Below are 15807 nucleotides of genomic sequence, written 5' to 3' on the forward strand. Positions count from 1 at the left end.
TAAGGTTGGAAGAATCTGGCTTCTTGTTCTTATATACACAAGAACTATTCTGTATCTTACTCCATTTTGGCTTTCTAAACGTAAAAGGAAAAAAGTGGTGACTTTGTTCATTTTTGTTTAGTATAAACCATCATTTGTTTTAACAAGTAACCTCCTCGCTTAGAAAATTATACTGTTGTAGAAAATGTAGGGACACCATAATTTAATTAACTACCCATAATGTTATAATGTAATTGCAGTAGTACTAAAACTATCTTAAGAGAAGGATGTGTAGAACTAGTCATTTGCCTTCTTCCAGCAACTCACTTAGTTTGTATGTTTATGGTAACTATTTTTTAATTTTATATGGCTTCTGATTCTTTCCTCCACTTTATATCCCATGCTGTTTTGTATTTTCATTATCTCATTATCATGTGTTTTTATATGAAAAAAGCTGTTAAACTGAGAGTTTAAGGCAAATATCACAGCTCTTTGTCACCTTTTAGCTGATACAAAAGAGTTTTGCAAAGAAAAACACCATAATGTGCTGTTTTATATTAACAGGAAGTAGAACAGCAGTAGTGGTTAGAAAACATTGCTTTCAGGAAGTTTGACACATGCATAGCTCTTAGCTTCTGTGTAAGTTGTTTCAGCTCCTTTTTAGGTTGTCTTTTGTTGGTTTGTTTGGTTTTTTTTTTTAAGTAAATTATCAATGTATATAGATGGCAGCGCAGCGGGAGCTACCTTGTAACCAGTGCACAGGAACATCCACAGCTTTGCAGAAACTTGAAGGGTTTGCTAACCGACTTTTTCATAGGCACTCGAAGGGTTCTTTACAAGAACAGAAAGTGGCTCTGGAAAATGAGAGCCATCATTTCTCCGAACTTGCTGCCCTGTGGGACAGATCAAGTAAGTGTTCTGTAGATACTCAAGATTCAGTTTGTATTCTAATTAAAAGACTTTATGTAGTAAATAGACAAACTAGAGTATATTCCATCAGCCTTTTTGTAGTATAACACAAAATATTGGTTTAAAGAAAGAGCTATTGCAACATGCAGGTGGAAATCTGATACTCTTTCGCAAGGCATTGGTATCTGGTAACAGAGTGTCACTTGTGAGTTTGCTTTCCTTTTTGTTAGGCAAATGTTAACTTAATGTATGTATTTTTTGTGAACTTTTCTTCCCAGTATTTCAGATCTAAATTTTCTAGTTTTAGCAGTAATAGATAGTTTACTTGTTTTAAATTGTTGGTTTTCTTTGCCGTAAACTTTGGAAGGGTGGCTATTATGTTATGCTGATTAGGTCCTTAATTACATGGCTTTTATTTAATATTTATAGTGTCCTTTTATTTTTAATGGATATTTCAAAATCCATTTTATGGTGAGAGTTTGAACACTAAAACTGGAGCAGACATTTATAGTTTACTATTTCAAATTAATTCAGTGTAGTACTTTGATTTATAGCACTAGTTATCAATAATTTTGATTTTTATAATATTCTTAATTTGTGGGAGAGAAAGGGGCAAATTTATTTGTATTGCATAAAACATACTTGATCAGAAATATGGCTCAGGCGGGTGCATCCTCTCTCCCCGTTACTTTCTAAATCACACAAAATATGCAAAGTTCATAATTCTAGGAAAACCATAATAAAGTTAATGAGATCAAAATAGTCATCACTACTCTGTACATACTCCACTTTAAAACAAACACTTTATTTAGGAATTTGTATCCATACTTTCCGCAATCATATTTTTGGGTGGGTGGAGTTGAGAGGTATCAGGTATTTCACAATCTAAGTAAATTATCATGGTATCCCCATTTCCTATTTTTAGAGCAACTTCCAATAGATAATGTAAGTAAATAATGTATTATCTTATTATTATATACTTTTAAATTGTTTTTTAAATATAACTTGTATTAGTTTCATACATGAATTTGGATACAGCAATGGGTTGGAATACCACAAGCAATTTTTACTATTGAAAGTAATAGGCCTTAGCAAAATATGCTTGTGTCATAGTATTGTATCATCATGTGAAAAAGGCCAAGTTAACACATGTGCCTACTGTGAATTTGAATTTATGAATGTGTATGATTAGGAATGTCCTTAACCTCAAAAAATGGAAAATGGAAGATAAATATGAAAACCAGAAAGCTGTTAATGCCCGTATTGAAGATAAGATAAATTAAATCAAGATCTCCCAACTCAGGTGAAGATGGACAGGCAAGAGGATTGGAGTTGTGAGGGTGGGGAGAAATGGCATGACCTCAGATACGTAAAACTTTTCAGCTCAGCTTTATACATAAAAAGTAAAAAAGGGGCACAAACTAATTTTTTGTTCTTTATAGGTAACTTCACAGGTTTCTTGTCGGTGATGTGGAATTCACTGTGGTTCCACAGGCATTGGGGTAGGCCCTCTCTGTATTGCTCTGTCAGAACCATGCTGCTGTTTATCAAGGGAGGCAGAATGGAAGCATAGGACCTTGATATTAATGGTTCTTGATTCTGTTCTCTCCCTGAGATCCACATGTTTTGGATGGGCCAAACATCTGACACTTTGAGATGGAAGGATAGCTTTGTCATTAAGGCACAAGAATGGGAATTGGGAGATAGGGGTTCCATTCTTGGCTGTGCCACAAGCTCTCTATGGGAACCTTTGCAAGTCACTTAACTACTCTGTGCCTCAGAGTCTCTCTTTGTAAAATGAGGCTACTACTTCTCTACGTCCTTACACTTCCCCTCGCTTGTGTTGTGAGGCTTAATTCATTAATGTATGGGCACAGTCAGATACTCTAAAAATAACTTAATATGAAACCACATCTATTGATAGAAGAATGAGTTTTGAGGGAGAGACACTCTGAGTAGAAACTACCAAACCTAATGAACCACTGAGCCCTAGGATCCCTAAATGTGTCTGTACCACTCCAAATCAGGGAGGGATAGCTCAGTGGTTTGAGCGTTGGCCTGCTAAACCCAGGGTTGTGAGTTCAATCCTTGAGGGGGCCATTTGGGGATTTAGTTGGGGATTGATCTTGCTTTGAGCAGGGGGTTGGACTAGATGATCTCCTGAGGTCCCTTCCAACCCTAATAATCTATGATTCTATAATCTATGATTCTATGATAAACAAGTGTATATTCACATGAGGGAGAGAATACATTTCATCAGACACTGTTTCAAGCTTCCAATAAATTATTATAATGTTGAGAACACTGCTTGAAAAATACTGCAGCCCTGTCATTTATTCATTTGTTTAATAAAATGAAAAAACGGTATTGACCTACTATCTTCACAAACTGGGACCTGTTTGCGTACAAGCGTCTCTTTCTCTCTATTTTAGGGCAAGCTTGATTGCATGACTTGTTTGAAGAGGAAATGGAATGTCATGTCTGTTGATGATAAATGTAGTGAACAGGTGCTTGTTCTTAAAGTAATATTTTAAGCAATAATTATGCACGTTGGTTGTAGCATTTTTGTATCAGCAAAGTTTGTGAACTAGTAGCTGAGCGGTCATGGATATATGTGTGTCATTTGAAGTTGAAATTTGCAGATATTAACTCTAAATATTTGCTCTCAGTTCAGATCATCTGTAGACAAAGAATAATGCCAAGCCACACATGGGTTTGTGTCTATATGGTAAATTTAGGACTCTTAAGTCACTACTATCATGGCTCTAAGGGTGATAGGAACAGTGAATGCAGTGGTGTAGTCAGAATGCCTGTCTACCCCTGAGTGGAAAATTGTCTTGCTTTTCCTCTTGAGAAGAAAGTATTAAAAATCTTTGACTCTCTTGTTGTGCTTTCACAGAATACAGCAGAAAGTAGAAGAGGAGTAGTCTTGATCATATCTGGCTGCATAATAGCTTTCCTTCATGTTCTAGAATAATGTAGCATAAAATTTAAGTTTATTGATAAGCACTTATCTAAATAAGCAGCATACCGTAGTTTTTTGATAAGGGATTTTAAAATGTTCGTAAATGTCCTCCTACCTGTGTCTCTGCAGTTGTTGTGTTCTTATTAACTGTTTAGGTGACACCAAATTCTGCAAACCTGGTAATTTGTTCCTGAACTCTCCCAAGCAAATATACTCTATAATTCTAGAAAGAAACATGAACAAGAAAACCCTTATAAATATATTAAGTACTAAAGTGGCATCGATTTTAAAGTACATTTAGTTAATATAACACCCTCTGCTGTAATGGAATGTCCTGAATGCTCTGTTTCTCTGTTGTACCTCTTTTGTAAAGTACTTTCTGATGCAACTACTGCACTTAAAGAGGAAGTTGCTTCTTTGTGGTTTTTTAGTGCCATTAGTTATCTAGGCTTGTGGTTTAGTGCTATGAGTAAGGTAATGGGGTATGTATTCTGAACCCGGGTTCTCTTCCTGGCTCTGCCATTGACTCAGTGTTTGACTGTGAGCAAATCATTTGTCCTCTCTGTGTTTCAGTTTTTCAATCTGTAAAATAGGTAAAATGTTTCTAAAAGTGTCTTTAGAGCCTCAGATTGTGTATGAGATTATTTTGTGTAATTTTTAGATTCCTGTGAGAGGAAATTTGATTCTTCATACTGCACAGCTTTAATTTTATGGGGGAAAATTGACAGAGTGCATATGTGTTTGAATAATTTAAACTGGCCATTAGCCAACATTTATAATGTTGTAAAACCTTCAGGACCAAATTAATATTATTTTAGTATTCAGAATTGTATATTTCATTTTCAGTTCCAGATAAATTTAACATGATCAGTTGAGCATCTACTCTATTTTTTTAATGTGGAGATAAGAGTGGTTAAGATATGTCTTAATGCTGCAAATCCCAGTCTTCAAATCACCTACCTCCATTACTCACACTAACCTTCCGTTTTCCCAAAATTATGAAAAATGAGATATTAGCAATCTTAGTATCACAACTCATTAGAAGAGTCACTAACATTACATTGTTTTAGTAGATGTGAGTACTGGGATTCTCATTAAAATGTGAGTGTATGAGTGATTAATAAGGGAGAGAATTTAATTTAGGATGCTGATTCAGCATGACACTAAATATGTTTAAAAGACGTTATATGCATTTTATGTATATATGTCTTGTAAGCCTTTGAAAAAACACAATAGAGCTTCAGCAGGATAAATGCTAACTGTGGGGAGAAATGTTAAATCTTAAATATAGAGGTGTACGTTGTGTGGATTGATTAAAGCTTTAGAGTAACTGCTGGTTGGGTAGAACTCAACAGATAATTCTGGTCTAAGGTTGCCATGGAAACAACCAGTGCTTGATAGAATTGAGAACATTTTAAAACATACTGGCTTTTTAATGCTTCCCCCCCCCCCCCTGCCATTTTCAGTTGCTTTAGACATGTAGAGGTAATGCTGGGTAGAAAACAAGTCGTTTAATGAGCAAAATTAAGCATCCACGTCCTGAATATTGATCTGGTGTTCACTACTGGTATTTTGTATTTGATAGTTGTTTCACATCTCAAGGAGTTCTTAATGAAGACAAGATTTCTGGATTTCTGTGTGCTATCTATTACAGTTCGTGCGTGTGTGTGTGTGTGTGTTTACTGGATCAGTCCTTGTATTTCTAGAGATGAACATAACTTCCTCAAATGTTGGATTAATATTATGAGCAATATGTTTCTGAAAGCTAGCTTTTCAACATGAATGGTAAGTCTTTTTATTACCTATGACACTACAGTCTGTTTTTATTTAATAATACTGTCTTCACAATATGGAAAAAATCTACCCTGTTCCTCAATCTTTCCCACATATTCTACAGTAAATAAATTAATATATTAAGCTTTTTTCATAATTGAGTCAGTATGAGTAATAAAAAATGACAAATCATAAAGGTTTATGTTTTGTATCAAACATGAAGATGCATCTTCTTTGCTTTGCATAATAGAGATTTAATTAATATTTTAAATTTTAATAATTTTTAAATAATCTGATTCCAAATCAATAAATAGCAGGCATCAAATTTCAGATGAGGAATTTGTAATGTGATCCTGAATTAAATCACTTTATTTAAATCTTATCATTTCCTTTGGTATAGTTCATTAAGTTGTTCTATTACAATTTTATGTGAATGTATGCAAAGCAGTACTTCAAACTGGAGAGCCTTCTGAAATTTTTGTAGTTATAATTTTCAAATTCTGGGCATTTTTAGTCTTTTACTACTGAATTCCATGAACAAACTTGTTCTGCTATAGCTTTTATTCTGTCTAAATGGGATAGCAGAATTGTTGAGGTCATTCATGGAGGGAAGGAGAGTTTCACTTAAATCAAGGTATTTGGCACTTAGAATTACAACATATCTAGTAAATTAATCAGGCAGATATTTGTTTACCAAAAACTTCATGATTGTTAATATTGCTAATTATCTTTTATATAAATGTAAATTGAGATAAAGATTTGTGAGGCAGTCTATTCCATTTTGGCATATCAGTCAAAGTTGAATCAAAATATATAAACCCAAAATACACACCATTTTCTTTCTCAAAAATAATTTGTTTTGAAAGTTGTTTACAGAATGGAGAAATTTTTAAATAATCTATTTCTTACTTGAGCTTTTTCTTTAAATTTACTTGAGATTACAGTAGAACTTCAGAGTTACGAACACCTGGGGAATGGAGGTTGTTCATATCTCTGAAATGTTTGTAACTCTGAACAAAACATTATGCTTATTCTTTCAAAAGTTTACAACTGAACAATGACTTAATACAGCTTTGAAACTTTACTATGGAGAAAAAAATGCTGCTTTCACTTTATTTCTTTATTTTTTTTAGTAGTTTACATTTAACACAGTACTGTACTGTATTTCCCTTTTTTTTGTGTATGTGTGTCTGCTGCTGCCTGATTGCGTATTTCCGATTCCAAATGAGGTGTGTGGTTCATAACTCTGGTGTTCATAATTCTGAGGTTCTACTGTATTCAGAGTACTATTACTGCTGAGATTTATCCCATGTAGATGACATAGGATATGGGAAAGACAGGTGAAGTTACAGCATGCCTGCCAGATATAACTTCAGTTTAGATACTCTGTGTAACATTATTTGTTTTGTGAGCATCTTCCCTGAATGAAATGCTTTGTTGCCAGCTCCCTGTTGGCATAAAGTTTTTTTTTTTTTTTTTTACAACATAAGGCCAGATTTCAGAACACTGCATGTGCAGATGTGAAGACATATTTACTTAGTCTGATCAGCATCATGTGATCATGGTAATTATATGTGAAATTGCCTGTGCTGAGTTAACTTACAAATGGCCAAACTGGGTCAGACCAATTACCATCTAGCCCAGTATCCTATCTTCCAACAGTGGCCAATGCCTGATGCTTCAGAGAGAATAAATAGAACAGGTCAATTGTGGAGTGATCCGTACCCTGCTGTCCACTACAAGCTTCTGGCACTCAGAGGCTTAAAACACCCAGAGCATGGGGTTGCATCCATGACCATCTTGGTTAATAGCCGTTGATGGACCTATCCTCCATGAAATAATCAAATTCTTTATTGAACCCACTTATAGTTTGGCCTTCAGAACATCCCCTGGCAATGAGTTCCCCAGGTTGACTGTGCATTGTGTGAAGAAGTACTTCCTTTTATCTGTTTTAAACCTGCTGATTATTAATTTAATTGAGTGACCCCTGGTTCTTGTGTTATGTGAAGGGGTAAATAACACTTCCTTATTCACTTTCTCCACACCATTTATGATTTTATAGATCTCTATCATATCCCTCCTTAGTCATCTCTTCACCAAGCTGAACAGTCCCAGTCTCAATTTTTCATCATACCGAAGTTGTTCCATACCCCTAATAATTTTTGTTGTCCTTCTCTGTACCTTTTCCAATTCTCATATATCTTTTTTGAGATGGGGCATCCAGGATGGCACACAGTATTCCAGGTGTGGGTGTATCATCAGTTTATGTAGTAGTGTGATATTTTCTGTCTTATTATCTGTCTCTTTCCTTATGGTTCCTAGCTTTTTTGACTGCCACCATACATGGAGCAGATGTTTTCAGAAAACTATCTGCAGTGACACTCAAGAAAGAGATCTTGGAAAAAGCTAATTTAGACCCCACCATTTTGTATGTATAGTTGGATTATGTTTTCCAATATGCATTACTTTGCATTTATTAACATTGAATATCATCTCCCATTTTGTTGCCCAGGCACCCAGTATCATGAGATCCGTTTGTAACTTTTCGCAGTGCAGTTTGCCTCTTTTTCCAGATCATTTATGAATATGTTGAACAGCACAGGTCCCAAAACAGATTCTTGGGAGCCCAGGCAAATTACCTCTCTTCATACCGCTCTTCATTCCTGTCTTTTAACCAGTTACTGATCTGTGAGAAGACCTACCTTCCTTATCCATTACTGCTTACTTTGCTGAAGAGCCTTTGGTGAGGGACCTTGTCAAGGGCTTTCTGAAAGTCCAAGTATACTGTATCCACTGGATCACCCTTGTCCACATGTTTCTTGACACCCTCAAAGAATTCTAATAGATTGGGGAGGCATGATTTCCCTTTACAAAAGCCACGTTGACTCTTCCCCAACATATCGTGTTCATCTATGTGTCGGATAATTATGTTCTTTTCTGTAGTGTTAAGCAATTTGCCTGGTACTGAAATTTGGCTTACTGGCCTGTAATTGTCAGGATCGCCTATGGAGCCTTTTAAAAAAAAATGATGTTACATTAGCATACTACAGTTAAGTTTTGCAATTTCACATTTGAGTTCCTTCAGAACACTTGGATGAATACCATCTTGTCCTGATGACTTCTTCGTGTTTAGTTTATCAATTTGTTCCAAAACCACCTCTATTGACACCTTAATCTAGGATAGTCCCTCAGATTTGTCACCTAAAACAAAACAAATCTCCCTCACATCCTCTGCAATGAAGACCAACACAAAGAATTCATTTAGCTTCTCTGTAACAGCCTTGTCTGCCTTGAGTGCTCCTGTTAGTTCTAAAAATCTTGCCCAGAATGTAATGTCCCTTCTGTGTGTTTTAACACACACACACACACACACCCCACACACACATCACCCCTTGTAGGCTGATGGGTAGCTCCTCCTCCTGTCTTTTCCCCCCACAATTTGATTTGTGACTTCACAAAAATTAGATTGATGGAGTCAGTTACATCAGCTTTGAATTTTGTGACTCAAGTAGGTTATTTTATTGCATTTTATCATAGATTTTGTTGGTTTTTTTGAAAAGTTTTGTTCATAGATTAGAATAAAAAGAGGCTGCATATTCTGTTTGTGGATGGATTCCACAAACCTACATCTGCAGATTCTTTTGCATCAAGCATAGAGAGAGTCCCAAACCCATCAAAAGAATGGCCCACAGCCTTCACTAAGGCCATTTTCCCATCATTGCACTACACGAGCTGGAAGAACAAGTTGGGGCCCAAACAGAGGTGGCAGCTAATCTCTCAAGCTCCTATCATACAAGTGCTACCACAACTATCTGGTTGGTGCAGATACTTCCTGCATTTGCATCACCTTTTCTTTTCCATGGCCCTTTCCTTCTGAAGGACTTGTCTTGCCTACAACATTTAGCTTGAGTTAGTATGTTTTAGTTGCTCCACTCCACGTAACCTACTTGAGTGTGTGGAGTTAAAATTGACCATACTCCGAAACAGCACTCAAACTACACACAGTAATTGGACTAGCAAAACAGAGTGATTGGATTAGCAGATTATGAGGTAATGTAACTGGAACTGCTGCATCACCACTGCATTACTAGTTCCAGCACTGACAGCACTCATGCTTCAACCCATACCCTCACAAGGCAGTTAGCTTGAGTTTAAGGTAGGGCTGTCAGACTATTAAAAAAATTAACCGTTATTAATCATAAGATTACAAAATTGTGATTAATTGCAGTTTTATCGCACTGTTAAACAATAAGAGTATCAATTTATTATAAATATTTGTGGATGTTTTTCTACGTTTTCAAATATATTGATTTCAATTACAACCCAGTTGTACAGTACCCAGTGTACAGTGCTCACTTTATATTAATTTTTTTTTTACAAATATTTGCACTGTAAAAAGATAAAATCTGTAAGTCGAAGCATGAAGGGGCAAACAAATGTTTAGCATTTCTGGCACATAAATACCTTGAAACACCGACTACAACAGTGCCATGCGAATGCTTGTTCTCCCTTTCAGGTGACATTGTAAATAAGCAGGCAGCATTATCTCCCGTAAATGTAAACATACTTGTTTGTCTTAGTGATTGGCTGAAGAAGAAGTGGGACTGAGTGGACTTGTAGGCACTAAAGTTTTACATTGTTTTGTTTCTGAGTGCAGTTATATAAAAAAAATTCTACATTTGTAAGTTGCACTGTCACAATAAGGAGATTGCACTACAGTACTTGTATGAGATGAATTGAAAAATACTATTTCTTTTGTTTCTCTTTTTTAATCAAACGTGAGCCAAGGTGAGGGGCAAGGTCACATTGTATTTTGTCAGTTTTCTCTTGGTGAGATCCTGTGTGGAGAGAAGCAGAGGCCGGAAGAGCAGTGGGGAGGGTTTGAGGTGTGAGTTAAAGGTGGTGTAAAGACAGCTGAGATGGAGGACATGGGATTCAGTTAAGTTGGAGAAAGTTGTTTAGCTAAGAAGATAGAAGAAGAGAAGGAGGAGAGAATGAATTTGTAGTATAAGGAGTCAGTCTGGTCATGGATTTTCACCAGAGACACTTTGCAGCATGAGAGGAGGTGCAAAAGACATAGGTTTGGGGGTGAACTTGGGCTGTGGGGTGGCAGGATGGACCTTGCTGTGGGAGAGGGGGCAAAGAGTCAAGGGTGGAGAAGAATGAGGTGTGGAGAGAGCCAACAGCCAAATCAGTGGAAGAGAAGGCAAAGAAGAGAGGGCTGTGAGCAGATGAGAAATCACAAGAAGGCTGAATGACAGCATGATGGACAGGGGGAACGCAGTAACAGAGAGATTGGAGGAGAGAGAGCAGTGCTTGATGAAGACCAAATCAAGTGAATGTCACTTTTGGTGAGTAGGATAGTTGAAACAGCATAACCTAGGCCCCTACCAAATTCACAGTCCATTTTGGTCAATTTGATGTCATAGCATTTTAAAAATCATAAATTTCATTATTTTGGCTATTTAAATCTGAAATTTCAAGGTGTTGTAATTGTAAGGATCCTGATCTGAAAAAGGAGTCATGGGGGGTGGGGTCGAAAGGTTATTGTAGGGGGAGTTGCAGTACTGCTCCCCTTACTTCTGCACTGCTGCTGGTGGCAATGCTGCCTTCAGAGCTGGGCAGCTGGAGAGCAGAGCTGCTGGCCGGGCGCCCAGTTCTGAAGGCAGAGCTGCTGCCAGCAGCAGCGCGGAAGTAAGGATGGCATGGTATGGTATTACTAGCCTTACTTCTGCGCTGCTGCCTGCAGAGCTGGGCCCTCAATCAGCAACCTCCATTCTCTGGGCACCCAGCTCTGAAGGCAGCAGCGCAGAAGTAAGGGAGGCATGATATGGTATCGCCACCCTTATTCTGCGCTACTGCTGGCGGGGTACTGCCTTCAGAGCTGGGAACCCAGCCAGCTACTGTTGCTCTCCAGCTGCCCGGCTCTGAAGACTGCTCAGAAGTAAGGGTCGCAATACTGCGACCCCCCCCCCCCCAATAACCTTGTAAACCCCACCTGCAACTCCCTTTTGGGTCAGGACCCCCCAATTTGAGAAATGCTGGTCTCCTCTGTGAAATCATGGTAAAAGCACACAAAAGACTAGATTTCACGGGGCGGAGACCAGATTTCACAGGTCTGTGACATGTTTTTCATGGCCGTGAATTTGGTAGGGCCCTAAGCATAACTTTTCTATTTCAAAACTTGTAAAACATTTTAAATTCAAGTTCCCATCTATTCTGTTTGGAAGATTGGACAGTCATTTGGCACCTTTACTGAGACTAAAAAACCCCAAAACTAGGCAAACGCTTATTCTGACAATTTCTCCTTCTCTGAGATGCTCCCCTATGGGGAAGGAACATACCAAATTTAACAGCCAGCTTGGGCTTTGATCAGGTTGGATAAACGGTTATTTCAATACTAAACAAAGGTTATTTAATAGAATTCCTGATTGTCCTTCATGCATCCAGGATAGTTGTTTATTTTGTGTGCCTTTTCAGATAGAGAGCTCTGTTTCGTGAGGTTGCTGAGTACTTCATTGCCGTGAAGGGGTCAGTTCCAGACAAGCCAGGTTTGAGAAACTTGGTGCACTTATCTGCTATTGGACCTAAAATAGCTGAATCAAAACATACATTGTAGGATTCAAGATGAACTCTCAAGTGCATGCTAGGAGCAGTCAGCTAAGGAGACTACACAGGTGTCAGAGTTCCCGGTCATCAGATACTGAAATTCACTGCACTTAGTCTGGAGTATGAGAGAGAAAATGGTTACATTAAACAAAGTTATTCTTGTTTTCTAGAAAGAAGGGTACTTCTGTGGCATTCTTGTAAAGTCCAGGGCTTAATCAATCACTCGTGCATCTCTTAAATATTCTCCGTCAAAAGAGTTGTTTCCTCCAGCTTACAGTTTTTACATGGGCCGGTTTGTTTTTATGAATACTTTGCCTTCACTTCCTTAAGGGTATGTCTATACGAGTATAGAAGTGCCACATCACGGCCACTGCTGGCCTGGGTTGATCTTGCGGGGCTCAGACTGCTGGGCTAAAAATTGCTGTCTAGACATTTGGGCTTGGGCTCCAGTCCAAACTCTGGGACCCTCTACCCTCTCAGGGTCCCAGGGCTCTGGCTCCTGCCCAAGCCTGACTGTCTAGACAGCAGTTTTTCAGCCTAGAGCCCAAACCTCACAAGCATGACTCAGGCTAGCCATGGGCTTTTTATCCCCATGTAGACATACCCTAAGAGTGTGGGGTAACTACTTGTAATGCTATTTAAAGGCACAATACCTAACTGTAGTTTCCTGTCTCTTATTATTCAGATTCTTTAGAGCAGTCTTCTACATTAGACACCATCTTATATCCCCTTGAGTCCCCAGCAGATAATTTGGATCTGTAAGAACTGGTTAACTCAATGCTTATTTATTTTTCACTTGCAAGATAATTTTTCTAGCAGCAGTCATTTCTAGCAGGATAGCATGTGAGCTTGCAGTTCTTTTCTGTTCAACTCATGCCTTTCCTCTTATCAGGACAGTCTCATACTATGGCTTTATCCTATTTCTCTCTCTAAAGTAGTTGCTCTATTATCAATACAGTATAATTAGCCTTATCCAGTTTCTGCCTACCCCTTTCTCATGTAGACGAAGACAAATTGTGGTGTGTACTTGATGTGCATAGAAATGTGAAAATTTGTTTATTTACACATGACTTCCTCCTTCAGGAAGTCAGAGTCCCTGTGCTATTTAAGGGCTATAAATGGACCGCTAATACTTCTCAATTTGTTACTGTAGGCAACCATTTCCTTTAAAGATTAAAAGTACACTCCACAAGGGATATTTCAGCATTTGGGCATGATGTGAAATGCAGAAACCCTACATAGAGATGCAGAGCTTCTATACTGATTTACCCTGGTAGCCTGACCAGACTTGTCCTGTTAGCTTGAAGTCACATATGAGAGTTTGTGTTTATCTGAGGCAGAGGTATCTATAGGCTGGGGGAGAGGGGTTTTCCAAGGAGCAACCCTAGAAACAAGCAAGTTCTAAAGCAAGCTCTGGCTGAAGTTTTTCTCTCTGTTTAAGTTAACAGTAAAATAAATCCCAAGAAGGGTGTAAATTTGGACTGTATGTAGTGTACTGTGTTAGAAGTGGGATAAAAATGTCACCTGCTTTCAGGAAGTTAATCAGTGAGTGATGTACACAGATCAGCTACCTGTAGGTCTTTACACATGTTCTCTGATACAGTAACCTTAAATAATGGTCTCTGTGACAGCAGGCCAACAAGTCCTCCAAGCGATAGTTCTTTAAGTTCTGTGTTTTCAAGAGACAGTCTAACCCTTAGTACAGAGCCAGGAAGGTACAGTACTCTAGAAAAGAAAAAGATTGGGTTGCCCCACATCTTTTAGTGTGGGAAATTTTGAGGGATGGATGGCTCAAATAAATAGAAATTTAATTTAATTTGTGTATACATTTTATCTGCTAAATGCTACTGTCTGTACTAGAAAACCTGATTGGCTTGTTGTGTATTCATATATATCTGGGATAGGCAGGTAGTTTAAACAACCTCCACCCAAGAGAGATCACCTAGCCAAAAAAATAGCCACTGTTTCCAGGGCACCACTACAAAATGTACCTGTATTGTAGAAACAAGTGCTTGAGATGTCAAGAGAATTGATATAAAACTAGGTGGGAGAGTTGTGAAAACTCATGACAGTCATATTTCCCACAAGAAATCTTCAACTCTCAATATTCTGGGCTTGTTGCAACATTTTAGATATGAATGCCTCCTTTTTTTAAACCTAGGATTAAGTGACCAATATGATTTCTTTTAGATTTGACTTTTTAATCTTTGATAAAGTATATTCATCCTGTTTGAAGTATTAATGTTTTTAGTTTTAGATTCTTTGTAATGTTAGAACTGAAGAAAATAATCACTTTTTCATCTCTACTGTTCATTTGTAATATATTTAAATTTAGATTTTTTATTAAGGGTAGTGGTTGAAACATACTGAAGTGTACAACAAACTTCTCTTAAAGCAAAGCTGGTACAAGTCTTGGTTGTCTCTGTGGTCATATGAATTGATGTTGCATATACAGAAAAGTTCATTTCTTGAATTTAAGTCCAGGGTTTCTTGAGTCAGGCCTGTTCAGCATTAGCTAATTTGTGTTTGGTTCTGCCTCCCTGGAAAGGCCCAAAATCAGGTCCACATTGTATTGTACTGTTTCACTCTATTAACATTAACATTTAACCTTTTCAGCATCACTGCCTCTTTCATTTTGAGGACCACTATTATATATTCTAAAGAGATTAGATTAATAATAAAGGGATAATGCTCAAAGATCACAATTGGAAGTATATTTGAGCTCACTACTCCTGCCAGGATGGAAGAATCAAAGAAAAAGCCGATTTGGCTGTAGAAGTCATAGTGGAATGGAGAAGAAAGTATAATTTACCCTTTCCTTTTTATGCAAGGGTCTCCAAACATCCTCCATTTAAAATTCAGTAAAAGAGCTTTTCGTTCCATGGTTGCTAAAGAAACAGCACCTACCCTGCTATTAGGTTTACATGTCTGTCCAACTTCTTATACAAGACTCTATTGCAGTTCCGTACTCAAAAACTAGGGAGGTGAGCATTACGCTTCTGCTTTGTTTGAAGTGAATCTTAAAAAGAAATTGCTGCTTATAGCGTTAGGGCCATAACAGTTGAAAATAGTTGGGTTCTCTAATAAGAGTCCCTTTAACAACTATGTCACTGCCTGAGACTCAAATACAGACTTGGTTACAGTATTGTCAAGGCCAAGAGTTTAAACTCATGAATGAGACCATTTAAAGAAAAACAAATTGTCTGCCTTCTGATTTTGAGCCTTTAAGTGAAAGTTGTTTTCCTCAATTTATGTACATTTCAGCTTCAAATTCATTCCTAAATGTGTGGAGCATGCAAATTGAAGAGGTTCCAATTACCACTACCTACCCCTTGGGTGCAGCAGCTGCCATTTTATTCTCCTTTCCCCCTTACTTCATCACTGTATCCTGCCTCCCTCTCCTTCTCTGTTCCTCATATTTTTCCCTTACATTTTCTCCCTCTGCTCCTTACTCCCTACCTTAGCCCTCTGCCTCCATCTGAGGTTGTTCAGAATGGTGTAATTAGATTAGTTAATATTGCTATCCCTTTACTATTAGTTATATGCAGTGAAGTATTCTTGGCCCAGCCATT

General features: G+C 37.7%; 1 protein-coding gene across 1 annotated transcript in view; it reads left to right on the forward strand.

The window, feature by feature from the left end:
* The first annotated feature begins 692 nt into the window (after window positions 1–692).
* PRKACB (protein kinase cAMP-activated catalytic subunit beta) overlaps window positions 693–15807 on the forward strand; it is a 65264-nt gene continuing 50149 nt past the window's right edge. The window contains exon 1 of the mRNA XM_065410137.1: window positions 693–888. Coding sequence (XP_065266209.1) covers window positions 702–888 — 187 coding nt within the window. The 5' untranslated portion in view covers window positions 693–701. The remainder of the gene's footprint in view (window positions 889–15807) is intronic.

Source organism: Emys orbicularis, chromosome 8, assembly GCF_028017835.1.
Source record: "Emys orbicularis isolate rEmyOrb1 chromosome 8, rEmyOrb1.hap1, whole genome shotgun sequence".
Taxonomy (NCBI): domain Eukaryota; kingdom Metazoa; phylum Chordata; order Testudines; family Emydidae; genus Emys; species Emys orbicularis.